This window comes from Ochotona princeps, chromosome 4 (assembly GCF_030435755.1).
Source record: "Ochotona princeps isolate mOchPri1 chromosome 4, mOchPri1.hap1, whole genome shotgun sequence".
NCBI classification, from domain to species: domain Eukaryota; kingdom Metazoa; phylum Chordata; class Mammalia; order Lagomorpha; family Ochotonidae; genus Ochotona; species Ochotona princeps.
The window spans coordinates 92,416,993-92,444,507 of NC_080835.1; the positions used below are offsets into that span (position 1 = coordinate 92,416,993).

Sequence of the window (27,515 nt, forward strand, 5' to 3'; positions counted from 1 at the left end):
AGTCACAAAATAGCCAGGGCTGGGCTACTTGTAAAGCCAGGAGCCACAACTCCATCCAGGTATACCATGTGGGTGGCAGGGACCCTAGTACTCAGGCCATGTGCTGCTTTCCCAGGCACATTATGAAGGAGCTAAAATGGAGGCAGGGTAGCCGGGACTTAAAGCAGTGATTGATATAGGTTGTCAGCTTTGCAGGTGGCAGCTAATATTGTGGGCCACACCGACCCTGGGGTGAAAATACCTGAATTGTCATGGAGGGGAACATATATTAGCTCCACTCTTGCGGGCCTAGCCCAGTGCTCAGCCACGGAGAGGACAGGGCATGCCCTGACTTTGTGTATCAGGTCGCCAGATCTTAACCTCACGGGTATCTTTTGGGCAAGACACCTAATCCTGGACCTTGCTTTCTTTCCTTAAGTTGTCATATGCATAAAACCTTCCAAGTATGGCTAGGAGGACCAAAACTAGGTGTGGAAGCCCCTTGCAGGCCATGTAGAATCACATCAGTGAATGGGGTCAGTGTCATTGTCTTACACAATAAATTGATGTTTCATAAACTTCCTGTGATTTGAGTGGTAGACACTCACCGCCTCTCCCAGGCAGTTAGGGATAGGGCTAGGCATAGAACCCAGAGGATCAAAGGTCAAGGGTGAGAAGCCAGGCACTGTTTGAAAACCCACTCTTGCTGTGCTTTTAAGGAGTCTGAAGCACCTTTATGGAGAAGCAGAATTTGAAGCTATTGGTGAGCACGGCCATAACCCAGCAGGTCTGCGGGTCTCCTGGCAGGATGAGGAGGTCATGGGCATTGCATGGCACCTTCTGTCAGTTGCCTAAGCCCTCACAGGAAGGGAATTGTTAAGGTTTTCTGGCCTCCAGGGATTGAGGCAGAAGTAGAGTTGCCTGTCTTGGTGATGCCACATAGTGGAACTTCAGAAAGGTTCCCTTCCCACATCGCCTTCCTCTGGCCTGTTCACAGAGCCTGACCATGCTTGCACATGCACTCCTCAAGCTGTTTAATTTTACTTCTGTAATTCGGACAACCAGAGGAGTCCCTGTGATGGATTATTTCCCACATTTGATAATGAGGAAAATTGTCTAATTAAAAGAAATAAAGAGGTTAGAATGTTGACTGATTGGCTTCTGGAATATGGGGTTTCAGAGAGAAAAATCTAGGTCAAAATACTAGCAAGCTGTATGATTGAAATGCTGTAACTCCAAATCTATACCCACTCTCTCAAACACATTTATTCTTCTAGTCACTTAAACCATAAAGAAATGGCTTTGGGTTTCATTGATTCTCCTTAGATATGACGGATGCAGTGAGGAAATAGCTTTCTCAGCTTTCCAGGTGCCCACAGGCCAGCAGGAAAGCATTTGTGCCTTGAGTGATAGTGGCCACAGGTAGGTTTTGCTGGGGATGGCTGTGGCTCATGAATGTCCCAGCAGAAATTGGTCAGGTTTGTGATGATGCGTTTGACTGTCTACTTCTCTGGGCCATCTAAGTTATATATCTGCTATTATCCTGCATTTGCTTCTAATGCCTTCCACATGCTGCGCCATGATATTAGCTCTTGCTGCTTGTTTCTCTGGGCTCTTTGTGCTGAACAGACATAAGAGGGGGCAGACTTCATCTCTCCTGGGTTCTTGAGATCATTGTGTGGGCACTTGGTCTAGAGCCTCTTTGTAGTTAAAATCCTTCTTGTGCAGAGATTGTCCATGGATAATCCCTTTACTGCCTTTACCACTGGTGTCTATTTTGTAGCTGCAAGTTCCCCTCTCTGGTCCTCAGGTTGGCAGGTGGATTCTGAAATAAGGTTCAGTTTATTTCTACCAGTTATTTGAAGGCACAGTGGCAGTGCCTTTGATTCTGATGTTAAATAGATGGTACAAAAACATCAAGCACTGGCTTTGAAGTCAACTGGGCCTAGATTTAAATTCAGAACTGCTTATTTACCAGCTGTGTGGCCTTGGGATAGCAACTTTATAGTTCTTTAGCCGGAAAGTAGTAATAATAACTCCCATGGCATAGAGCTACTGTGTGCATCAATTGAGATCATGCATGTGAATTGCTTAATTCTACCTGACACACAATTGGTGGTCAGTAAATTGCTGTTATTAGCCTAATTATTACTTTATTTTTATTTGTGGTTGGAACACCTGGAAATTCCTTTTAAGTCTCCCATCATGACAAAGTAGTCAGGTTAAACAATCAACACCTTATGATGACTTGCTTAGTAAACCTTTCCTCATTTGACAAATATCTAAGAATAGCTAGTTGTGGTATCAGAGGAAAAAAACCCTTAGGTCTATTTCCTCTTCTGCAGGATCCAGCTTCAGCTTGGGGGATGGGAAAGAGAGGGCAAGCATGTGCTATCTGCAGCATGGAGAATGGTTTGCTTTGGAGAGAAGAGGACTCACCTGTCATGAGTGCTGACTATGTTCTGGGCATTTACCATGGGTTAGCTTTGCAGGGTGAATGCTTGTCACATTTCACAAGTGAGCAAGCTGAAAGTCCTAAGACTTGCCTACCACCACCAGCCAGTATATAACAAAGTCTGGGTTTGAAGCTAGGACTTCCTAACATGTGTTACTGTTTCCTGATGATATTGCTGCCATGCGCACCATGCCAGGGGGCACTGTTCCCGTTATCATCAGTGTAAATGGCAGCTCCGAGCTGTCCATTAGCATGACCATAATCTCCAAGACCAGAGGCGTGGTCTCAGTTATTGAGGCAGCTACTGCAAAGGAGCCGTGATGAGACAGAGCTGGAAAGAAAGGTTCCTTTTTGAATGAGATTAGGGTGAGCAGACATCTGAGTTTGGAGTTACCTAGAAGAGAGCTGAAGCTGCCTTTGATGTTTCTAGCTTAGGTAGTGAGACAATAGCAACACACTTCCTGGGTTGGGAGGCAAAGGAGAAGGGCTGCTGGGGGGAAAAAACACCATAGAATAGTACTATGTACTCTGGTGCCCCACTCCCCTTCTTACCTGTCTGGCCTGGATAAGAAATGGACTTGATTCAAGAAGAAAACATGTTTAGTTTTATTTTAAAGTCAGATTTTTTTTTAATTAGAGAGAAAAGGAGAGACACATAGAAAGAGGGGTTTTCCATCTCCTGGTTCACTCCTCAAATGGCTACAATGGCCAGAGGGAGCTGAGTTGATCTGAAGCCAGGAGCCAAGAGTTTATTCTACTTAGGTACAGAGACTTATGGACTTGAGCCATCCTCTGTTGCCTTCCCAGGCCATAAGCAAGGAATTGGGTTGAAAGTGGAATAGTCAGGGCACAAACAAGTCTGTAGTTCTTCAACCAACACTGACCAGAGAGCTGCTACATATCAGCTACTCTGTTGGGTAGAAGTAGCAGGCCTCAAAGATGAACCAGAGGCGTCTGGGACCATACAGCCCTTTGGAAAGAGGGTTCATGCATCTGAAGAAGTAATGGGGACTGTCATAAAGCCTTTTGCCCTCAGAGTAATGAAGGTGTGTTCTTGGTTCCTGCTCCACCACGTGGTCTTGAAAATAGTCATTTGCTCTGTCTTCAATCTGGTTCCCCTGAGGTTGGCACAGTGGGAATACGTTGATGTTGGGATCTGGGATTCCTAGAATGTCTCTTCCTAGGACATACATAAGGATGAAGATTTCTTCAGAGGTCTGACCAATATCGTGATGTAGTATGTTAAGCTGTTGCTTGTGATGTCTACATTCCATATTGGAGTGCTTGTTTAAGTCCCACATACTCTGCTTCCCATCTAGCTAGCTATCTGTTAATGCACCCTGGAAGCAGCAGATGGCTCGAGTACTTCAGTTCCTGCTACCTACCTACATGGGAGGAATTCCTGGCTCGTGATTCTGACCCCTGTTGGGTCATTTGGGGAGTGAACCAGAGGATGGAAGATCTCTCTGTCTTCCTCTATCTTTGTCACTTAACCTTTCAAATAAATAAATCTTTGGGGGAAAATAAAATCCCATTTGGAAACCTCTCCCATTCCCGGAATCATTTGCAGCCCTTTCTATCATTTTAAAGATCAGAGCCAGCTGGGCAGTGTGGCTAGGGACGAAGTTGGGGGTACACAGGGAGCCCAAGTGAGCCACCTGGACATTCCTCAAGCTCAAGAGAACAGCGGAAGCCAGATGATCTTTAATCCCTTCCTATCCAGAAATGTGTTCATTTCAGAAAATGTCTTTCTCAGAAAAATGTCTCTGCTTAGGGCATGTCTCTGAATGTTTTCAGAGTCACATTGTCTAAATCAGATTCTATGGAATGTGACGGGGATGCCCTCATAGGTTCTGGGGGAAGTGGCTTCCATTGTCATCAGTATGTATAGAAAGTCTGGGGCAAAATGAAATCAGTGGCTTTGCTGTGACAGTTTGTGCAGCCTCTGATAGTTGGTGTCTGGCATGACTCTCCAAGAGGCAGATAGGGTGAAACATCTTCTAATCTTATTTGAACGTGGAGCCATGTTTTTGTGAGGTTTCCGTTAACATTTCCTGATAAATTAATGTCCTGAGGAATGCGCCTTGAGAAATACTGGATTGGAACATTTTCATTGTAGGCAAACTGATGGTGGCCAACTGTTTCCTATGTTCTGTTTGAAAATGGCCTTCAAGAGCAGCAGCAGGAAAGTTTAAGGTTAGACAGAGGATGAACTTCCTAATGGTGAAAATGCTTGCAGCATTGTCCTAGCTTAGTGGGTAACAGGAAGTTGCAACAGAAGAATGCACTGACGCCTATCTACAAGCTCTCCTGTGAGTCCTTATAAATAGATTAGATTATCAAGGAGACTCCTGGAATCTTTTTATCTGAAGGGGCCTTTGAAAGTAGATATAATTGAGGGATAAAAAGGTAAGAAATAAAGACAGGGAGACAGACTGGCTGACTTTTGGAGAAAGTGTCTCTAAGTGTTTGTAATTAACTCATTCCTTCTTAGCACTGCTCTGTGTGTGCACTGGAAGGCAACGTTTCTGAGCTCGGGTTTCCAAGAGGAGTGGGCCTGAAGAAGCTGAGGGCCAGTCACTGCCCACACCCTCACCCTCATGATCGTGCTCCAGGAACTGTGTCACTTGGTGACCACTTCTCAGTTGCAGCTGTGGTTCACAACCTTGGCCTACTTCTGCGTTATTCCTTGATACCACCTGTGAGGTTATTAATAATACCTCAGTTGTTCCCAGTTTACAGAAGGAGAATCTGAAGCCTAGAATGTGAAAGACCTTGCTGAAGATCATACGGCCTGTCGAATCTGACTGCCACCCTGCCACTGAGTTTGGGGACCTGAGGACTTCCTTGACGTGGTCCTTCTCCATCAGGCTGTGCCAAGTTGCTGGGAGCTGTCTCCCTGCATTAGTAAAGAAAGGAAACCCCGTCAGCTATGGCCAGGGAGACTGGTTTCCAAACAAGAGCCTGGCTCTGTGGCCTGGTCACTTCACCCTGGGCCAAATGTATCTTTTCTCATTAGCCTTCTGTCCCTGCATGCTGACATCCTGCAGTGCAGGGGCAGTTGCCGATAGAGAGAGGGGACACAACATCAGTGTACAAATCAATGGTTTCCTGGCATGCCTGTGAACCCCTACTGGGAATATGGCATGATCCAAAATACACTTAATCTTCATCTGAATCCATATTGTCAAGGGTTGGTGGCTCAAAAAAAATAGTTATTGTGATTTGGGTCTGCAAGCTGAAGCTGGTGAGGCTGAGGTCTTGGCAGATGAGCTTGGGCTTGTAGCCCAGGGGCTTGGCAGTGGCTGTAGCTTTGAATGAGGATGCCAGGGCCTGGAGGAACTAAGTCTTCAGACACAGTGACCACCTGAAGGAAAGCAAGATTTTCACCAGGCAAAGAAGTAGCACAGGCACCTGCCATCAGTTGTGTCAGGCTGCATGGCTGAATGGCTGAGGGAATAGTTCTGCAAGTATGTCCCCTATGTTAGCTCATGGGCAGTAGATGTGTGTGTGCGCACGCGCAAAAGCGCTTCACTTGAAACCAACGTGAGATGACTGTGGCTGCAGTGTGAGAATATGGCTTGCCTCACATTGGTAGGCATCTTTCCAAGAGCAGGGGTTATGGAGGCAAATGAGCCAGAGCCTCTTGCCTGGTTTCCCTGAACAAGGCCAAGAGAAGCCATGCAGGCCCACAGCTCTGAGCTCAGCATACACAGCTGGCCCAAATGAGACTGATACCTGCAAGTCAGCACTTGGCCCCGGCAAAGTGTTTGAATGAAGACCATGGCTTGCTGGCAAAAGTCCCTTGAGCTTCTAAACATCACTTCCCCAGATAGAGTTCCCCTGACAGCCTCATGTAAAGCAGCAGTTTCCTCCGCCCATAGCTGTCCAAAATGATAATGAATTTGTATCCCTACTGTCTGTCTTTCCCACTCACTGGCAAGCTCCTTGAAAATAGCAGATGCATTTCTCTTATACAGGTCTGCCGTGCCTAAGGCAGAGTGTGCCACATAATAAAGAATGTAAGGTAACTGTATGAGAAAATATTGATAACATGAAGGTACTGATCAGTCTGAGAGTCTTAGCAAACTTGAGTTTGGATGTTCTCTGCTGCCAGTGCCCTGATGGCAGCCCCCCTAGCCTGGCATCTAGGCTTGGCTCTGCCACTCCTTCCAGCCTCTTGTCTCACCATTCCTCCCCCATACCCTTGTGGATCCTGTGTGCACATTCCGTGGTTACCTAACGTTGGTGTGCATCAGACTTAAGGACTTTTCAGGAGTGCAGACTGCTGACCTCACCTCCACAGAGTCAGATGCAGCTGGCATCCTCATCACTTTTTAACAGGAACCCTGAGTGGGCCTGATAGTAAATTCCCACTTTGAAGCATCATCCTAGTGCCCCATGGGCAGCTCTCTGAAAGGGATGCACAACTTTTAACCTCCATGCCTTTGTGTTCATGCTGATTTCTCGTTGGAACAGCCCTGCTCATCCGTATTTTCTGTTGGGAAAATGCCTGTGTGTGCTTCAAGCCTTGGCTTCTATGAACTCAGCGTGATCATCAGTAGGTACATCCATTGCTTCTTTCTCCCTTATGCAGGTGCATCTTGTAAAGACTGCTCATGGGTCATTCTGCTTCTTTCTCTTTTTCCTTCTTGCTCTTAGTGCCCTCAGACATCAAGCACCCAGAAACCCCCTCCAAGTGACCCATGGAGCCTAGCAGAAGGCCTCGTGTGCAATGGACTAGAGGCTCTGCCCCAGCCAAGTGCATCCCTCCCGGCATCCCTTTCTAACTTTGTTCTCTCTTTCTGGCTGCTCGGCCTCTCCAGGAGTTCTCCCTCCAGAGAATGGACAGCCTTGTGGACGATCGTGTCAACATCCTGGGGTTCTCCATTTTCAACCAGTCCCATGCTTTCTTCCAAGAGTTTGCCCAGAGCCTCAACCAGTCCTGGCAGGAGAACTGTGACCATGTGCCCTTCACGGGGCCTGCAGTAAGTACTTTCAGCCTCCTCCCAGTGCCCCTGTGCCCCATGTGCACCCCTCTCTGTCCTGGAGCCTAGCCTTCCTCTTTGGTCTGAGTTGCAGATCCGAGAGGTAGAGTACAGGGTGTGGGAAGTGGGGGCAGGGCTAGAAAGTGGGGCGGGGCTGGAAATTAGGAGGAGGGCTGGGAAGTATGTAGGACTGAAAGTACCAGGAGGGAAAGGACAGTGAGGGAAGGGCTGGGGAGTGGGTGGTGGGGGTAGGGGCATTGGAGACAACAGGGAGGAACAACTTGCAAGCTGGGGGCCATAGGTTGGATTGAGAAAGCATCAGGGATCGAGCTTTGCAGAGGCACTGAGCTGCTACTGGGTAATTTGTGCCAGTCTCTGTGGCTGGACTCCCTGGCATGCTAAGGCTGAAGATTCCCGAGCTGAGGATCCAAGCATGTTGTTATGGATGACTCTTGGAGCCTTCATTTTCCAGCTAGGGGCCTGAAACCCAGGCTCAGAATGAGGTGGGGTGGAGTCACAAGGGCCTTGTTGAAAAGTATGCATGGAGTCTTTTGCAAAGCAAAACCGGATTGGGGGGCTCCTGATTGCTGCCCTGGGACTCTGCCTGAGCAAGGGTGCCTCTCCACTTCCCCATTCATCCCTCCCTTGCTGTGAGTATGCTAGGACCTAGCCATTCTCTGCTGGTCTGATGGTCTTACTGTGCCGCCAAGTCTCTGTGCCATGCCCATGTGGGAGATGTAAGATAAGTCTTTGCATGAGCAGAGATGTTTAATTGCAAAAATAAAAAACCCTCCAGGAAGCCCATGTGATGCTCACAGCTTCCTGAGGCTGTCACCTGTGTCTGTGCCAACAAGGATCAAACTGAGGCCCAGCAAGGTTGAGGCAGGAATTCAGTCCCATATCTAGTAAGAAGAGGAGCTAGGGTTAGAACCCAGGCCCTGTGGCTCTTCAGGCTGTCCTTTTAACTTCTGATATTTGGCCCTCTCTCCAGGACCATTGTTCTTTAGCCACACTGGGCTGTCAGTGGGCTTGGCAGAATGAAAGATGTCAATGTGTTATATGTTGAATGAATATGCTAAGTGCGATGAGTTAACAACAGAGCTGGAAAGAGTTACGCTTAGGAGACAGCAATGGAATTGAACACCGTACTGGAGTGAGAATTTTTTGGTGGGTTTTTAACATTGGAGACACGCCCAGAGACAGAGGCAGGTCTAAATGTCTATCCTCACACAGCGATGCGTCATGAGTGGGTGGCCAATGTGGTAACCCATAAGGACTCACTGATGCTGAGGTGTGGCCATAGTGGCCTTCCACAAACCTGGTGCCTTCATGATCATGTAGCCTGATAGAAGTGTCAGGAAGGACGAGGACAAGCCCTGTTATTCAAGTCATGTGTCCAGTACACTAATGAACAGTTGATGGTGCTCACAACACCATCTCACAAAAGAAAAAAGGTCTGGCTGTGGTCACAAGTATGGTAAAAGCCACAGTCTTGGAGGCACAGGCCTTGTTGTTTCCATGCTGTGTAACCAAAGGTGGTGAATCTTTTTTTTATATTTATAGTAATCATGGGCTCTATAAAATTATCAGCTTAAAGATTGGTCTGCTGGGGGCTAGCACTGCAATATAATAGCAGGTTAAGTTATCTCCTGCAGTGCTGACATCCCACATGGACACTAGTTTGAATCCTGGCTGCTGCACTTGTGATCCAGTCCCCTGTTAATATATGTGTAAAAGCTGCGGAAGATGGCCCAAGTACTTGGACTCCAGCACCCATGTGGAAGACCTGGAAGATGCTCCTGGCTTCAGCCTGGCCCAGCCCTTGCTGTCACAGCCATTTGGGAAGTGGGACAGAGGATGGAAGACCTCTCTGCCACCTGCTCCTCCAAAGCAACTGGCCTGCTATAGGTGTATTGGACTTTGAGTCTATATGCAATGGCCCTAGCAGAGCCAGGCCGAATGATAAGGCTCCTTGGGCCAGATGTTCCCCACCCCTGCTGGACCTGGGATGCTTTACCTGAAATATTTCATTAATTATACTTGTTCATCTTGGAGGATGGTTGTGAAGATGAAACGGGATAAGATACTGTTTTTAATTACCATTTTTCAATCAGGTAAGTTTATTACAACAATCTCTTATTATGGATAGTATAATTTATAAAGAACTATTTTATTTAAAAGGCAGAGTTAACAGAGAGAGGGAGAGCCAGAGACATAAAGGGAATGTCCATCTTCTGGTTTGCTCCCCAAGTGACTGCAGTGGCTGGGGCCAGGCTGATGCCAGGAACCTGGAACTCCATATGGGTTCCCCATGTGGGTAATAGAGATCCAACTACTCAAGCCACTCTCGTTCTGTTTCTCTGGCACATTATCAGGGAGATGGATGAGAAGTGGGACAGCCAAGACTCAAACTGACACTCCTATGGGATGCTGGTATCACAGGTGCACTACAACGCCAGCCCCTATTATAACAAGCTAGATGCTGATTGCTGGGCTAGGCATTAGTAATTATATCAGGCAGCTTTTGTCACATCAATGCTTTGTCACAACCAACCACAGAACCTCACTAGCATACAAAAATAGACCTTTTGGGGGGAAAATTTTTTTTGTTAGTATTGTTTTCCATGATACTGTTTCCCCTGTTTTCTCCTTCCACCATCTCCTCTTGTATTGTTACAATGGTATAGTCATTTAGAAACCATTATGAATTTACCGTTCTGTTATTTAAGCACATCTTAACATTGTAGGTGTAGACAAAGGTAGAAAATCAGGCATCATATATTGTCAAGGTGTATTTAACTGTCTCATTGGGAGTCCTCCTTTTATTTGGGAGCACAGATGCATACTGCAGTGCATCATCATGTCCTAGTGTGCTAGTCTCCATTATGCAGTTCATCTATGAGAGTATACATATATGCCTGTTCCCCAGTGTATCTGTTTGTTATGTATTTTGCATCATGGTTGCCTTTTTTTCAAGAGAATAGCTGTTATTGTCCTTTTGGGATTGGCTTATTTCACTGAACATGATGACCTCCAGTTGGGACCATTTTCTTGCAAATGGTAGAATTTCATTCTTTTTAATGGATGTGTAGTATTCCATGGAGTAGATATACCAGTCCTTGATCCAATCTTCCTTTGATTGGCATCTGACTTGTTTCCACGTCTTTACATTTATGGATTATACAGCTATAAATTTAGGATTGTAGGTCACAACCTGCATTCATCTCATATGCAGATTTTACTTCCTTCGCAGTCACGTGGTAGATAAATTTTCAGTTATCTGAGCACTCTCCATAGTGACTTCCACAGTGGGTGCACTAGTCTACACTCACACCAACAGTAGAATGGGGTAGCTTTCTCCCCACATCCACACCAGCAGGTGTTAGTAGATTTCTATTTTTTTTAAAGATTTATTGATTTTTATTGGAAAAGCAGATTTACAGAGAGAAGGAGAGACAGAGAGATCCCCCAACCACTACTCACTCCCCAGACGGCCACAATGGCTGGAGCTCGACCCTCTCCAAAGGTAGAAACTAGGAGCTGTTTCTGCATCTCCCAACGGGTGCAGGATCCCACGGCTTTGGGCTGTCCTCCATTGCTTTCTCAGATTGTAAGCAGGGAGCTTGATGGAAAGTGGAACAGCTAATACACAAATCAGCACCCATATGGAGTGCCAGTGCCTCTGGGTGAAAGATTAGCCAGTCCAGCCACTGCACCCGCCTCAGTAGCTTTCTGAATATAGGCCATTCCTGCTGGAGGCAATGTGGTTTTTATTTGCATTTCCCTAGTGGTTAGGGAACCTGAGCATCTTTTTATGTGTCTATTAGCCACTTGAATTTGTCCTTTTGAAAAATACCTGCTCATTCCCTTCACCAGGTTCTTAACATGGTTGTTTCTTTTGCTGTCTTTGGGTTTTTGAAGCTCTTTGTAAATCCTGGGTATTAGTACCCTGTCTGTTGTGTAGTGTGCAACGATTTTCTCCCATTTTGTTGGTTGCTTCTTTGTTGATCATTTCCTTTGCTGTACAGAAGCTTCTGAGTTGATGTAGTCTGAGATCACTCAGTGAACACAGAGGGAGTGACCTGGGCTGCTGTGCCCCACCTCCCTTCCATCCTTCCCCTGGACCAGGAAAACAAAGGTAGAGCAGCACCAGAGCAAGTGCAAATACACAAAGTGGCTGGCTGGCAGGTTCCCAGAACAGGTGCACTGAGATTTCCTCTGCCTCTCTTACCTGAGAAATAAGTCATACAAACTGTATCAATGAGTGAGGAAATGCAGGATATGCTTCTAGAGGGGGAAAACACACACACACACACACACACACACACACACAATCAAATGACCCAGGATTTAAATGCCTGACTATAGTGTGGGTGAAGGATCTAGCCTGCAGCTTGTGATAACAACAGCTCAGTTTCCATCCTCTAGGGTACACATCGCAGGGAGCAAGATCCACTCAGAAAAGTACTTTGAGCTATGTTCTTGCAGATGCTGAAAGCCACTCCTATGGAAGTGAGGGATAGGGATGCAAATAACAGGTGTGTGCCACATTCATGACATTGTAATCCATGCCGGTTGGCACATGTGACTATGGACCAGTAAGAGTCTGTGGCCAGCATGCTGCTGTAGCCATCCTCATTTGTGTTAGCACACTATGATGTGTTCACAGGATTGCAGACTGCCTAGCAGTGCAGTTTTCAGAATGGATCCATCCCTGCCATTCAGCCACGCATGACAATCATGTGACTGTGTTCAATGTGCACAGTGCCAGGCAGGGGCCAGAGTCTCCACCCAGACGGAGCAGGGGCAGATTCTATCCCATAAGGTTTGAAGGGCAGAGATCTTGAGCTCAGGTATCCCAAGCATCTCACACACTCAGAGAACATTCTGGGGAGTGGGGTATCGTGTGTGTGTACACACTGGCATCCTCTGGAGGCTGGTGGGGATGCCCAACAAGGATGATACTGCCTGGGCCTGGTTGGGAGGAGGCAAATTGCTGGAGACTTGGTCTAGCACTGCCCATTGTACAGGGCCACAGATCCCCTCTGAGGCCAGTCTGTGCCCTGTGGACCAGGCCCTACTGGCTTTCTTGCTGATAGTGTGGATGCTGGTGCTTTCTTGCTGAGCAGAGTGGGGCGCCCATTCTCTGGGCTTGTCCCTGGTAAGGTGTTGAAGGGCACTGTATCGCTTCTCACGGTGGTGATCCATTGGTTTCCCTGGGGGCTGCAAAGGCTACCACAAGCTCCAGCCAGGGGGAGTGTTCTTTCCCTTCTACTTCTTCCCTTTTTCCTGCTCTCCTCTCCTCTCCCTCTCTCCCCTGCCCATTCCCTTCTTACATCCTCCCCGACCCCCAACACACTGCCCTTTTCACCCCTACTATAACCTCCTCTCTGTCTCTCTCTTCCTACCACTCTGAGTCTCCTACTCTTTGCCCACTCCTGGCAGGGCCAGGAGCTGTCCAGCTGGAGTCTGTTGGGAAGGAGCCCATCTGCAAGGGCACAAGGAGTGGGAACTGACCTGAAAGTTGGCCCGGGGAAAGCTGCTTGTGTGCTCAGGGTGGTGGCACCTGCCAGGTGGCTGACAGCAGGCTGCTGACATGCCTCCTGCAGGAGACCAACAGGCAAGAGAGGGAGCGTCATGAATGGAGACATGTACCCACTAGATGCACGTGCCATTCCCATTCATCACGCTGCAAAGAACGAAAATCGTGGAAAATCATTAAAATTACAGATGGCTAGATTAAGTAATTAGAATTTAGGCTAAAGCAGATGTTTGTAATTAAGTGTTTATTTCATTGAATAAAAACCAGATTGTAAGAACTATTCCATGAGATTTTAATGGTTCCTATCTTTGTATTATATTAGGGGCCAGAACTTAAGCTACTGAGGTGCAGAAACAAATGGGCATCCAGGAGGATCCTGGGAATCTAGTCTTCCAGGGCCCTGGGGAGAGATGAGGGCTACAGGTGTGTGCTTAGAAGATATTCTGATTTTCAATGCAGGGGAGGAGGAAGGAGTTCAGCCACAATTCCCTGAGTCAGAATTGATTCATCTTAATTTATACAGAGTCTTTCATTCCCCTAAACAATTTGCAAACAGCTCAAAAGAAAATAACAATGAAGAACCAAATGAAAATATAAAAACAAGAGAATTGAGGGTTCCTTGCCAAACAACATTCTGATGCCAAGAAAGAGGAGAGGATTTTAAATGAGGATTGAGCTGCTTGGGGAATTTAATATTTAGAAAAGACAACAACAGGAGAAGCAGAGACAAAACTGAGAGAGGCACCTAAAGATGCACACACACGCACAGATGAGTAACGGAGGCTGCGGAGAAGACAGAGGGTGTTCTGGCTCGGGAGAGAAGGAAATGGACACAGGGTCTCATGTCAGAAAGTGCTTTTTCCTGACTATAGTCCCAAATGCCTTTCAGAGCTAAATTAGTAAATAATAGCAGAGGGAGAAGGTAATTAGGAGAGCAAAGTGATGCTCCGGGACAGAGATCTGAAATGAGATGGAAACAATTGACGAGGCAGAGAAACTGTGCTGTCACATCCTTAGAGGCCAAACTGAGTGAGCCCGGGAGATGGACAGGTGCGGAGGAGGGGCTAGGAGCGAGGCCTGGGAGGGTTGCCAGGAGCCTGTCAAAAGAGGAATGACCTACTAATGGCTGTAGGATCCCCAGGAGACTGCAATCTAGGAGATGTTCCGAGCTTAGAAGATGTCAGCTTGGATGAAGGACCCATGATGCCAGAGCCTATTTGGGTCTGCCCTTGTCACTCCTGAAGGTCGTGCTTAGGCAGAGCTAAGACGGGAAACGTGGAGGACTGCCCACCTGCCTGCCCACCCGCCCCCATCTTCCCTGGCTGGAGTCATAATTACTGGAAGCTCTGGAAGAATCTCAAAGGCCCCAGAGTTAGAGATGCCAAGGAACATGGTGAACTCTTACACACTGGTCTCCCAGCATCCAGATTGTGTACTAGTAAGAGAGCGTCAGCCAAGAAGACTACCTCCCAGCTGGAGTGGGAATAGCGACAACTGTGTGGTGGGAGCCCCCTGGGGGGAGATAAGGGACAGTGTAGTGGCTTCCTGTGCAAGGGCATGGTGGAGAAGGCCTCACCACAAGATAAAGAGGTGTGGGATAGGGGCAGGCACAGCCATGCCTTCAGGACCCCCCAGTTAGGGTGCTCTTAGCTTGCAGGTATCAGAAACTACAAACTAACATGCCTTCTGCAAAAAATGAAATGTGCCATGAATGGAGTTGCACGATTCTAGAGGTATGTGGTCAGACACCCAGGTCTTCCTACTCTGTTGTCTTTGTGTCAGCATCATGCTCAGGTTGGAGCCGTGACAGCCACATGCAAGGTCACGGGGATGAGGTCTCTTGGGAAACAGAAGATTCTCCTAAGAAGCATACCCCTCACCCCAGGCCTCAATTCTGTATTTCACTGGTCACATGGCACCCACAGGCTTGCCAGGGACCTGGAGCTAGGCTAGCCTCTTCTGAAGCGGCTGGCAATGTGAGAGAAGGACAGGTACCTAAACCACGTGGGAAGAGGAAGGGGAGCACGGGGTAGGGTGAGCAACTGACAGCTGATGCGGTTTTTTCATTTTTATTTTTCATGATACAGTTCTATAGACTCAGGAATTTCTCCTTCTACCCTACCCACTGTTTCCCCCTGTATCATTACAATAGTGCAGTCCTTCAACAACAGTTACAGCTCCATCATTCTGCTGTGTAAGTGCATCATGACATCGAGGAGCTAATGGGAGTTCAGCATCCAACTCAGACCAGGAGACAGACTGCATGATGACCCAGGCCCAGGGCATTGGCAAAACCTGCCCACCATCCTGCTCTAGGGGTCCCAAGAACCCCATGTTCCCAAACAAGATCCAGAAAAACTGTTTGGAGGTATCCTGGGAGGTTGGACCCCGGACTAAAGCTACTCTCTTTGTAATTTTCTCTTAAGGAGACAACCCTGGGTTTGGAGGGAGGCCTTGATGGGCAGGGGATACAGAGAAGGGAAAGATCCAGAATAGGCCAGAGGTGCTGCCTCCAAGGTCTGGCCCTGCACGTTTTGGCCTTGTGTCCCTGGGCGAGGTGGAACTCCGTGAGCTTTGGTTTCTCCATTTATAAAACAAGGGAGTCGAAGTAGCTTATTTCTGAGATCCCTTCCAGTGTAAACACTGCTGCTTGGAGAATCATGGAAATAGGTAGATTAACTGGGAGGCAAGGGAGGAATGAAGGTAGAAATTGATCCACCTGACTTCTAAATAGCCACATCTGGGAAGCTGGACGCCCTAGCAACAGGGGTGACTGTGGTCTAAACTGAATGGAAGAAGCTGTGGCATACATCATCTTCCTGCCCTTTAGGTGAGGACATGAGAGGTCCATTCACAAAACAACCATGCTCTGGAGATGGGGGACTGAGAGGGATGAATTCTGTGCCAGGGACAAGGCAGTTGTAGATTTACCAAGGAGCATCAGGAGCCATGTAGGTGAGCCTCCTCCAATGCGAAGGGAGCCATGTGACCAAGGTGAAAAGCAGCTGGTTGGAGATGTGTGTGTGGGGGGGTGTTGACAGAGCGAAGGGACTCAGGAAAGCATTGCTGGTCCACACAGCCAGCGGGAACATAGTGGTGCACATGCACCTGCTTGGGAAGGCAGGGGACTGGGCCAAGGCCACAGAGACTTGAGGGCCCATGGGGAGAACTCTGTGGAGAAAGGGCAGAATTAAGAAATATGGAAGCCTCTGGATGGTAGGGGCTGAATGAAAGTGGGAAGGAAGAAAGGTAGAAGAATGGAGTAGAAGGAAAACATCCTGGCCGGGGAGTTTGGCAAAGCAGGTGAATCTGGAATGTTTTCCCCTGTAATTGCCTTTAAAGGGATACTCCTGGACAACTCCCCAGTTTTGTGTTTGCAGGCCTCCCAGCCCAGCAGGAAACAACAGGGTGCAGGAAATTAAGCCCTCTGCCCAGCCTGTCTTCTGCCCTTGGAGCTCTCTTTTCTTACTGTTTTCCAGTGCCTTGGTCCTGTTGGACCCCCAGGATGCTCAGTCTCCACCATGGGGGTACTGACACCTGACACCTGTAGTTTGCAAAGTGTTTTCACAGGCACATGGCCAGGACGACAGGCTCTTTTACTGACATGGTGGTTGTTGCTGGAGGTTCTGCAAGATGCCCAAACTCATTCAGCACTCAAACGGGAGACTGGGATCCAGACTCAGTGTGGTGATCTACTCCAAGTCTTACTTCTGCCCTGTGCTGTCTTTGGTTGTTTACACTCTGTCAAAGAGCCCAAGAGAACCCAAGCCGCCTCCCTCCAGCCTGCCAGAGGCTGGTATCCCCGGGCTGGACAGGGTAGTAGGCAGCTGTAAGAAATCTGTCACTTGTGAGAGTACGCTGCCCGTCGCTTGTGAGGTATTTTCAGTTGGAAGAGGCAGGGGGGATTCACTGGTGGGGGATGTTGGCTTCCATTGCTTTGTAATGGGATTTTGTGTTTACTTCTACCCCCTCAAGGTCCTCACCTGTCTCTTTGGAAAATACTGCCCTAGACACCCCACTCCCACCGCTTACCTCTACTGATGATCATACCATGATTTGCACTTGGTAGGATTTTCTTATCAGGGGTCTTGTATACATTAACACATGTCACATTCCCTTTTCCTTCTGCTGCATTGTCCCCAAACACAGGTGTCCTCTTTTTCTCTTCCTGCCAGCCCCACTCAGATACTGTGGCCTTCCCCTCCCCAAAGGCTTCAGACATTGAGTGGCTGCCTTGGGAAATGGATGGATTTCAGCTAGGAATTAACTCAAGTTTAATTGGAGAAATGTGTCATGAGGTCCAACCACATGTCAGGCCCTAGGCGACACCGTGTGTGATTGCAGGGATGAAGGTCCTGTGAGTTTCCAGCCAGCCCTCAAGAGTTTGCAATGTAAAATACAGACACATGACTGCACAGGCTCTTGCCTAGGTTCAAGAGGCTCCATTGTGTGACTGCGTCTGCTTTTCTGCTTCCCCTCCCTTGTGGGTGTCCCCCTTTCCACCTTCCAGTCTCTGCTCCTGTAGTTCCATGCTCTGCATACCTTACTCCTTCCCTGCTGCTCCCCACTCCACAACCAATAACAGGTCTACCAGAGCCCCAAGTCTTGTTCAGAGTGGCATCCTTCATAAAGTACTTTCTTGGCCCACCAACCACATATTTCTCTGTGGGCCCTGAAATTGCTTCATGGGTCTGTGTCATCCAGTTTCATGTTATCTTTTTGTATCCTTTCTCTGTGCCTCTTCTTCCTCCCTTCTCCCACTTTCATCTCTTGCGTGCCTAGGGTTTGAATTGACCTTGTGCCTCATACACAGTCACCCAGTGGGGCATGGAAGTGTAGACTGTGTAAGTCGGTGGGCACATCTAAGATGAAATCATGAGGGTCTTCTCGGAGGAAGTGACCCTCTGTGGATCCTGATGGGCATATCAATGGGGAGTGGCCAGGTTCCTTTATTCTTCTTGAGACAAACAGCTGCACCTCTTTTCCTGGAGATTATTGGGAATATTGGAAATTGCTGTTTTCCTGGAGGACAGAGAGGAAAAGGCTACCTTGAAAGCATTTGGGCACAGTCCAGGATAAATAATGGAAGTGTAGCAGGGACTGATATGTTCAGATATGGAGACAAAATGCTCTATGTCTCTATGCATACAGACCAAAGATGGACTCCCAGTGAAAGAATCAAATACATCCTAACAGTAAGATGATGGACTTGTGACTGTTCATGAAGGACATCCATTGTAAAACTAGAGGGGAAATCAAGAGGGAGGAGAGACCTTGGGGAAGGGCACAGGCACCCCAGGACCTCTGAAACTATATCATAAAACAAAATAAAATATTTTAAAATGTAAAAAAAAGCATTTGGGGCTCCAAGAAGTAGCTTGGTGCTTTGATTTCAGCACCTTGGATAAGCTGCCCACCTGTTACCAGAGTAGAGCTGCCCCAGGGAAGCAGGTGAGCCTAGGGTGGTAGTAGTGCACCCTCATTCCTTTTGCTTTTGTTTTCTCTTCTCCCTCCCCCACCCCCTTTTTGCCTTTCTGGCTTCTTTCCACATATCACCTCCTCCTGTGCCCTGACCCTCCCAGCTGTCTTCGGCACTGCTGTTTGATGCTGTCTATGCAGTGGTGACTGCCGTGCAGGAGCTGAACCGGAGCCAGGAGATCGGCGTGAAGCCCCTGTCGTGTGGCTCAGCACAGATCTGGCAACATGGCACCAGCCTCATGAACTACCTGCGCATGGTGAGCAGCGGCTGAGGCTCCGTCACTGACCACAGCCAGGGGTGAAGGGGGGAGGCTGGGGCACACCATTCAAGATGCAAGAGTCCCTCAAGTCCTGGCTTCCCTGGATGAAAAGTCATCTGTGAAGCCCCATGAGTCCCATCTATGCCCTAGTCCCTAAAAACTACTGAGAATCCATGACAATTTTGTTTAGAAGGCAGTGACCATGAAACCATAGGTGCTTGAAGGGCCTGGTTGAGGTGGTGCAAGCCATGATTCATCCTGGAGTCCCAGGCTGGAGACTTACAGTTTGGTGCTGGAATTCCCCCATGATAGCCTCCCAACCATGCCTTGTGTGGTGGAGGGGCATGGATATGTATCCCAGGAGGAAGATACCTGCTGTTGGGATGATCTGCCAGTTCTTCCATTTGTTCAGCCATAGGGGCGTCCTGACCTCTTAACAGATCTGGGAGTGGGTGAACAGCTGCCCAAAGAGGATAAAAGCTATTGACAGTATAAGGACTAGAAGTGGGAAGTGAGAGGAGTAAGGAAAGGAGGGGTTGATGCAGAGGAATCTGCATTCAACTTGGCACCATGACTTACATTAGTTGATTAATTGGCATTGGATTATTGGGTGTGGGGCATCTTTCTCCTTCTCTCACTTCAAGTGGGTCTGAATTGGTTGCTGAGACAACCTATTTGTCACTAGATGCTGTGGCCTGGGATGGACAATAAGTGGATCTTGCTAGCTTTTCATCTGTTGGGCATAGTTAGGGAGCACAGGTGTGGATGCTTGCTTGGGACCCAGTGGAACAGGGGACCTATTTGGTGCTGTAACTCACTCTCTCTTGGACAGGTAGAATTGGAAGGTCTCACCGGCCACATTGAATTCAACAGCAAAGGCCAGAGGTCCAACTATGCCTTAAAAATCCTGCAGTTCACCAGGAATGGTTTTCGGCAGGTAAGTAGAGCTGTGCTGGCCATGATGGCTGATGCCACTGCTTTTCCTTTGTCCCCAACCACTTCTCTGTCTCTTGGGCGCTTAGTATGTCCTAAAGCCCTAGATCCCATGTCAGCCTCCGTGGAGTCTGCCAACAGGCACAGACTGGATCCTACACAGGCTGAGGAAGCCAAACCACTGCCCTGTCCCCCATGAACATCACAGTTCCCCTCTCCTGGCTACTCCCAGTGGCCCAGGAATGCTTTCCCCACCTCATTCCTTTCAGCTCCCCACTCTTTTTCTCATCTCTTCCATAAACTTTACTCCCCTGACTCCACCTATCCTCTACCACCAGAGGAAACAGGGATTTTGACAGTACCCCAAGTGTCTCCCTAAAGATCTCTTACCTTCCCCAATACCATAAAGATCAACTTCCTTTATGGACTAGCCCCTCTCCAGAAAGGAAGAGACCAGGCACCCGTCACAGTAGAAAGCGGATTTATTGAACAACTTCCTAACTGTGGGAGTGACAGCACTGGAAATCCACTGCTGTAAGCGTTGCAGAATCACTTTTTCTGGCAGGTGACAAAGAACCATCACCTTCACAGCAGGCTTGGCTTACTGACAACTTCATAAGGACCGTGTACCATGTTAAGCATGTGTGTGTGCCGAGTGTGTTGGGTCACTTAACCCCACAAGACAGATGCTTTTCATTAATTCTCTCCAAAATGACTCTGATGGGTGCTTTTAACTAAACCTCATTAACAGAAATCAGGAGACTGGGGCTCAGAGAGGTTGGTTGACTTGTCCTTGAACAACTGTATGGCAAAGTTTGTTTTTGAATCCGGAAGTGTCTTCTTTTGAAGCCCAAGTTCTTGACCATTATGACCAGTGATGCATCTGATCCACTGTAGTGACTTATTAAAAATGCAGAGTTTTAAACTCTGCCTCACATGATGTGCTTGGATGGACCTAGAGTAGGACCCAGGGTGGATCTGGCCATCCACTGTTCAGTGTGCCAGGTGATACTTACATAATTTACACAGTGGAGCCCCATCACCTCTGCCTCCCGTCACTCTGAGCCCACATCCCAGAGACTTGTGTTGCCCTGCTTAGGAGAACATTGCCACTCTCTAAGAGGCCAGGAATAATGCTGGGCATGGGCCCTGATCACCTTAGTCAGAAGACAGAAGGGTAAAAGGCAAACAAAGAGGTCTACCAAGGCCTAGCGCCAGCTTTGCCAACAGCTCCTCTCAGCTCCATGATCTCTTAGCAATGGCAACAGCTTAGATAAGTTTTTCATAACTTCTCAAGTGGGGTAAGGGTAAGTAGGCAGTCAGAAGCTATGGAGATGGAGTATCACCAAATGTTCATTTTATTTATCCTACAAATCTTGGACTGCATGCCAGGTACCATGCTGGGACCTAGCAGTGATAGAGCTGAAAAGGACATGGTCTCTGTGCTAACACAGACCTTGTAGTCTGGTTGGAGAAGACAGCATAACAAGAATCACTGTGGCCTTGGGTTCTGGCGCTTGGGTTGTGTCCTTGGGATCATCATTTCCTGAAGAAGTGAGGCTGCCAGGTGGTAGGGAACTTGTCAGGCAGACTGTTTCTTGTACCTGCCTCTTGCACCTGAGGGATGTGAAGGGAAGAGCATTCATTCATGATTTTGAGAAGCACTTGTGGACTGCCTACTATGTGCTGCTTAGTACAGGCTTTATCACCTGAGAAAGTGTCTGCTTTTGTGGCTCTGATATTCTAGTAGGGGACAGTTGACAGGCAAACACAGAGCATCACATCTGTAGTGAAAAGTGCCCAGAGGAAGGAATCAACAGGAAGGAGAAGAGGTCTGGAGAGTAGCTGGTGGGAGGATGCTCGCCCCACCCGGGCTCCCCCTCCTTAGCTGAGGCTGAACCCGAGACCTCAGCCCTGCCTTTTGGGTGTATCTTGGAAAGATTCTGCTCTGCCACCAGGCAGCACCTGCTGTGGCAGAGCGGACTGGTGGCCCCAATCTTGCCCTCCTCTTGAAACACAGCTGATTAGGGCTCCAAGTCCCTCTTTACCTTAATTCTGCTTCTCTAGCAACCGCCACTCAGGCTGACTCCCGCCAGCCATGAGGCCACAGGATTGTCTGAGTCATTAAGAAAGAGCATCACCGGCCACTGGCATCCATCCTCCAGCTCTGCAGCCTGGTCCAGCCTGAGGCTCTGCCCCTCATCAGCAGCTCACTGCTGTCAGTGCTGGGCCAGGGCAGGCAACTAAACTCCTAGGCATGTACCCCAATGAGCCAGGGGACCTGCTGGCAATGTATGACCCCAGGCTCCTTGGCTCTCCACACCATCCTTTTAGTGGGTTCATGTGTATTTTACTAGCACTAGAAAGGTGACTAGAATGTCTGTGGTCCATACATCACCCTAATGGAGGAGTGTTTGTGAGCCCACCCTGCTGTGCAGAATTGCTTGCCTGATCTCTCTGTATCCCGTCCCCATCTTTTTGAGCTGATGTTGAATGGAATCTGTGGTCCAAGTGATCATTCAATTAATGGGCTCACTCTCTCTCTCTCTTTCTCTCTCCTTCCTCCCTACCCCCACCCCGTGTATGTGACTTTCAGCTGCTCTGCTCCTTATTGTATATATTAAGTTGGTGGCAAAAATCCTCTTTAGTACCTATTTTTTTGCTTAATGAATCCAGTGCTGCTTTGCTGTGTGGTTCAGGTTCAGCGAGTATCAAGTATGAACTATGCATGATGTGTCACGGGCACAGATGTAGCTTTGCGGAGCTGGTCCCCAGGTCCCATCCCAATCACAGCCCAGTCTTTGCCTCTTGACAGGTGTCCTTCCTCTGCTTATTACAAGACAAAAACATGGTTTAGGGATTGATAATTAATTGCACTTCTTTTCCAGAGTGGGATGGATGTCAGAGTCTCGGCTTTGACATTCTCCCAATTCTGTCCAAAGTGATGCTGGCAGGGAGGGGAAAGGGACAAGGAGCAGGGGAAATAACATCTTCTGAGTGCCTTTTGTGTACCGGATGACACCACATGGGTACTTTGCACAGATTGCTTCTCATCTTGAGGACAACCCTTCAAGGTAGAGAAATTTTCATCTCACAATTGAAATGGAAACTCAGGAAGAGGAAGGGGTTCAGCCCAAGTCCCAATATTAACAAGGCTTCGGGCAGGGCTGGAATGGATTCCTGGATTTGTCTGGCTGCAAACTCATGCTGATAGGTCTCCTTCTGAGCTTTTCCTCATTCCCTCCACCCCGGAAGATCTAACTGCCCCTCCTCTCCACCCCACGCAAACCCCACATCTAGGTCTGTTACTTTGCTACTACCTGCTGCAAACCAGGATGACTCCTGGCTCTGGTTGCCCGCCTCGGCTGGGCTTTGTGTCGTGACAACATCTTCTCATTTGGGTTTGGTTTTCTTCTTTCTCTTGCTGTCTGGGCGAGTGACTATTAAGAGCTGGTTTTGATTATTTAGAAAGCACCATGCAGGGACTCAGTGGGTTGTAATTGGTAAAATGTCTGAACCAAATACCACGTTCCCTGCTGGCGGCTGATTAAAGGATTATTACCATTTTCAAAGTAGTCTTTCAAAATTCAGGGTTATTTTTTAACCATTTAAAAATTACTATTTTGATTCCTTTCAGAGAGGGGTTCCTTCCTGGAACTCTGGAAATTGCACTGGAGCCTGCCTGTTTGGTGGAACTTGTTACCTCTGGTGCCCTCTAAGTGGTGTTCCTGAAACTGAACCCTCTCTGATACTTATTTATGGGCATGGGAGTCAGCAGTAGTGCTTACTCTGTCCCAGTTTCTGCTTGTGATGCTTCTATTTTTCCACACCATTTCTCCAGAAGACGTCCTGGCAGGCTCCATTAGAATACTATCTTAGGGCAAGCATCTGGTGCGTCAGATAGGACGCCCATCCCATGTCTAATGCCTAGGTTTGAGTCCTGACTTTGCCCCTGATCTTAGCACCTGCTGATGCACACCTTGGAAAGGACCAATGATGATCCAAGCAGTGAAGAAGAGACCTGGATTGAGTTCTCAGTTGCTGGCTTTGGCCCAATTCTTGCTGTTGTGGCATTTTGGGAAGGGAACCAGTGTTTGGAAGCCATTTTTCTTTTTTTTTTTTAAATTATCTTTATTATTTGTTATTATTATTTTCTATGACACAGTTTTATAGGGAATAGAGATTTTCCCCTTGTCCCTCCTCCCTCCATATTTTCTCCTCCCACAGTAGTATAGTCCTTTAGTAATCATTACAGGTTTAGCATTCTGCTATTTAAGTGTATCATGGCATTGTAGGTATTCGCAAAAGTAGAAAATCTAGTGTCATAGTGTGAAGGTATATTTAACTGTTTCATTGAGATTCCTTCTTTTATTCAGGAGTAGAGATGTGTACAGCAATGTATCTTTGATTCCTGGTATGGGAACCCTTTGTCTATTATTGCCTCTGAAAAAATAGTATAATCTCCTTTTCTGATTTGGGAGAAACCCTGTTTGAGAGAGGCTCCATTGGTTAACTTGGTCTGAAGATCAGAGATGCAGAACCTCCCCCGAGCGGCTCTGTTAGTACCGTAATAGGATGAGCACACCTTTCATCTGAGGATCGGAAATGGCTTAACAGGCTCTAATTAGACCTGCGGGGTTTGACATGCTTAGCTAAAGATGTAGATCTAAACTTTTTCCATTGGCTCACTGTGCATCACAGCGAGGGTACCTCAGTGTGGAGAAGCTGGTAACTCCTCCACGTTTGGCCTGCCTCACTGTAAGGATTATTGCAACCAGACTTGCAAGGCACTATCTTCTGCTTCCTGTGGCTACAAAGGAAGTTGACTCTACTGACATAACAATATTAGTTAACATTTATTGATACCTACATATATAGAATTTCACATCCTTTCCAGCTGCAAAAAAGCTGTTCTTTCCTCTTGTACACAAAGAGAGATACAATAATGCATCCACAGTCATACAGCCAGTGAGTGCCAGACTTCAGACCTGAGTCCAGGGTCCTCCAAGTCCAAGGTCTTTCCATATGGCAACATTGATCCAGAACAAGTGCAGGATCTTGCTGCTTTGTAAATTGCGTGTATTTGTGTTAATAAAGCCTTTCTTTAATGGAAAAAATCATTTAAGTCTCCTGACCAAAGATAAGAATGTTCTCCCCTGTGAAGCTGAGAGAAAGCCCTTAGCTTCTGCCTGAGTGTGGCCCGGACTAGGAAGTTCACTGGCTTTCCAGATTAATTCCAAAACCCCTCTTTCAAATTTTTCCAGCCACTGGACAGAAATCTACCTCTTAAGATTGACCCAAGATACTATGCCTCATCTTTCTTACTGGCTCTTCAAAGAATTTAAAGCAGTTAGATTTTGCTTCATTCATTCTTCCTTTCCTAAACTTAGCATAATATTTTTGAGCACCTATTCTTTTAGCAATTGATAGGAATGCAAGAGAAATGAATTGTGTTCTCTTCAAAAGTTTATTGTCTCTGAGGGAAGGAAAAATTTGTAAGCCATGGATCTGGCATGATGGCCTAGTGGCTAAATCCTGATCTTGCATGTGCCAGGATCTCGTAGGGGTGCCAGTTTGTATCCCAGCTGCTCCAGTTCCCATCCAGATTTCTGCTTGTGACCTGGGAAAACAGTCAAGGATGGCCCAAAGCGTTAGGACCCTGCACCCATGTGGGAAACCCAGAAGATGTTCCTGGCTCCTGGCTTTGGATCAGCTCATCTCTGGCCATTGCGGCTACTTGGGGAGTGAAGCAGCAGGTGGAGGGTCTTTCTCTCTTTCCTTCTTCTCTCTGTAGATCTGCCTTTCTGATTTAAAAATAATAATAAATAAAATCTCTAACAACAAAAAAGTTAGACGCTACAATGACCAGTCATTGCTGGAACTATTAGGCCTCTCTTAGTTTTCCTTCCCCAAACCCCAACCTATAGTCATTCCCAACAGAGTATGACTTCTCCCCAACTACAAGGCCCAAAATGCTTCCAGTCAGGTTGGACTCTGGGACCCTGTGGGATGCAATTTCCTCTGACTGAACAGTCAGGCTGTTTGCCACATCAGCTTTTTCACCATGATCTGTTTTTCAGATGTTAAATTCATCCTAAACTTGGAGGTCTTGGCGTCTTAGTTACCCCATTGATCCTGTCTCCTAAATCCAGAGTTCTTTTCTCATCAGCTTTTCTTAGAAACTTGGCCTGGACCGTGCTTTTGCTGTGACCCCATGATTTCTTTAACATTGTTCCTATAGAAATGTGGAACCTGGCAGGGCCCACCAGGAGTGGGTAAGATAAAGCCCTGTGAGTCAATGACCGTATTCTGTTTTCCAAAGTAGATATTAATATTCTTTAAAAGTTCATGGCAATTAAAGGATAGTCTTTTGGGGATGCAAAGAATTTTGGAATCTAAGCATAGTTTCTTCACGGTAAGCATTTTCCGTGAGCTTTTGGAAGACTCCTGGGATGCTGTCCAGGGAAAGGCTCCCAACTGGCACTCTGCACCCTTGCCCCTAGCCCTCTCACTGCAAGTATGCTGTCTTATGGCTGAGGCAGATTTCAAGCTGAGGCAAGGCAACCTTGGGAAGGCTCTCATTGTGGCTGTCAAGTCCATTTTTAATTTCAGGAAGGAGTTCACTGTGCACATGCAGAGCCTGGAAGCTGCCTTTGTGGGGACCTGACTCAGAACTGGGGATGATTGCTGGAAAGGAGCTTCCAGCTGTGGGGACAGACCTGCTGAGAGCCGGAGAACCAGCCAGCGCAGGGAGGCGGCTTGGCCTATGCCCCTCACCCTCTACCTCTCCAAGTCAGCCCAGCAGTTTTGCCTTTGATGAAGCAACTCTAAGATGGCAAATCTGGCTGCAGGAGGGTTCGGAGGCTATTGTGAAGGTTACTGAAAAGTCATGTATTTCTTCCTTTTAATCAAGGAGCCAGGAGAAGGGGAGTTGTCATGAGGTTTAAAATAGTTGGCATCATCTCTTCAAATGCCACAAACTTGCAATTGAAGAGCGGCCTTTCCAGCTTCATTGGAAGAGAACACATGTGGGAGAGCCATGCTCCTGGGCTGAAAACCCCCTGAGGTCCTGGCTGCTTTGGGCGGAGGATGTACCTTCCCTCCTGCTCTGCCCTTGGGGTGCTGCATGACGCTTCATGTTTTTCTTGAACCACCTGTATCCTTACACCCCTGTACTTGTGCATAAACCGTTCTCACCTGAGCTCAGGAGGCCTTCCCTACCCCCTATCTCTGCAAGCACAATTGAGATGATCTGTATGTCCTTAAGATGCCTCTACTGTTGCATTCTCATGCTGGGATTAGGGGGTTTCTGAGGGTGGGAGCATCACCACCCAGCTGAGAGTGGATACAGGAGCGAATGGAGGGGGCTGTAGTGCGCAGAGTCCACCTCCCTGGGGTCTGGGGAGGCATGTATGAGGGCACACGGGCTGGACAACCTAGACCTTAAAGAGCTCCTAGCCAACAACTCATCCTGGGCATTTTGTCACAGGAACACTCCAAGACCCCTACCCCCAAGCTTGTTCAGGGAAGATTTCCCATGCCACATTTCCCCAGTGGCAACTGGAATTTGGAAATTGGCAGTGGAAGGTCCATTGTATCATTGGTATATTTCTCCTTCCCATTTTTCTCCTGTCCCTCAGAACAGTACTTTTCAGCATATACAAGGTTTTTGCGTTCCTGTCCCATGAGGTTTGGGCTCTCCTGGCTCCAGGCAGGTGAGCTGGCTGTGGATGGTGAAATCTGAAGGCCATTTTCTTTCCCTTCTCCCTGGCCAACAGATGACGGTACTTTGCCCCAGTGCGCACAGACTTCCTGTTTCTCAGCTCTGATGGACAATTCACTGGCTGCAGAGGCTTATTCACTCAGCAACTGGCAAACAA

General features: G+C 47.7%; 1 protein-coding gene across 2 annotated transcripts in view; it reads left to right on the plus strand.

Annotated features, from left to right (window-relative positions):
- GRIK4 (glutamate ionotropic receptor kainate type subunit 4) overlaps positions 1 to 27,515 on the plus strand; it is a 427,812-nt gene that overhangs the window by 311,803 nt on the left and 88,494 nt on the right. For both annotated transcript variants that reach the window (XM_058662539.1, XM_058662540.1), the window contains exons 9-11: positions 7,261 to 7,422; positions 18,547 to 18,699; positions 19,535 to 19,639. In XM_058662539.1, coding sequence (XP_058518522.1) covers positions 7,261 to 7,422; positions 18,547 to 18,699; positions 19,535 to 19,639 — 420 coding nt within the window. The remainder of the gene's footprint in view (positions 1 to 7,260; positions 7,423 to 18,546; positions 18,700 to 19,534; positions 19,640 to 27,515) is intronic.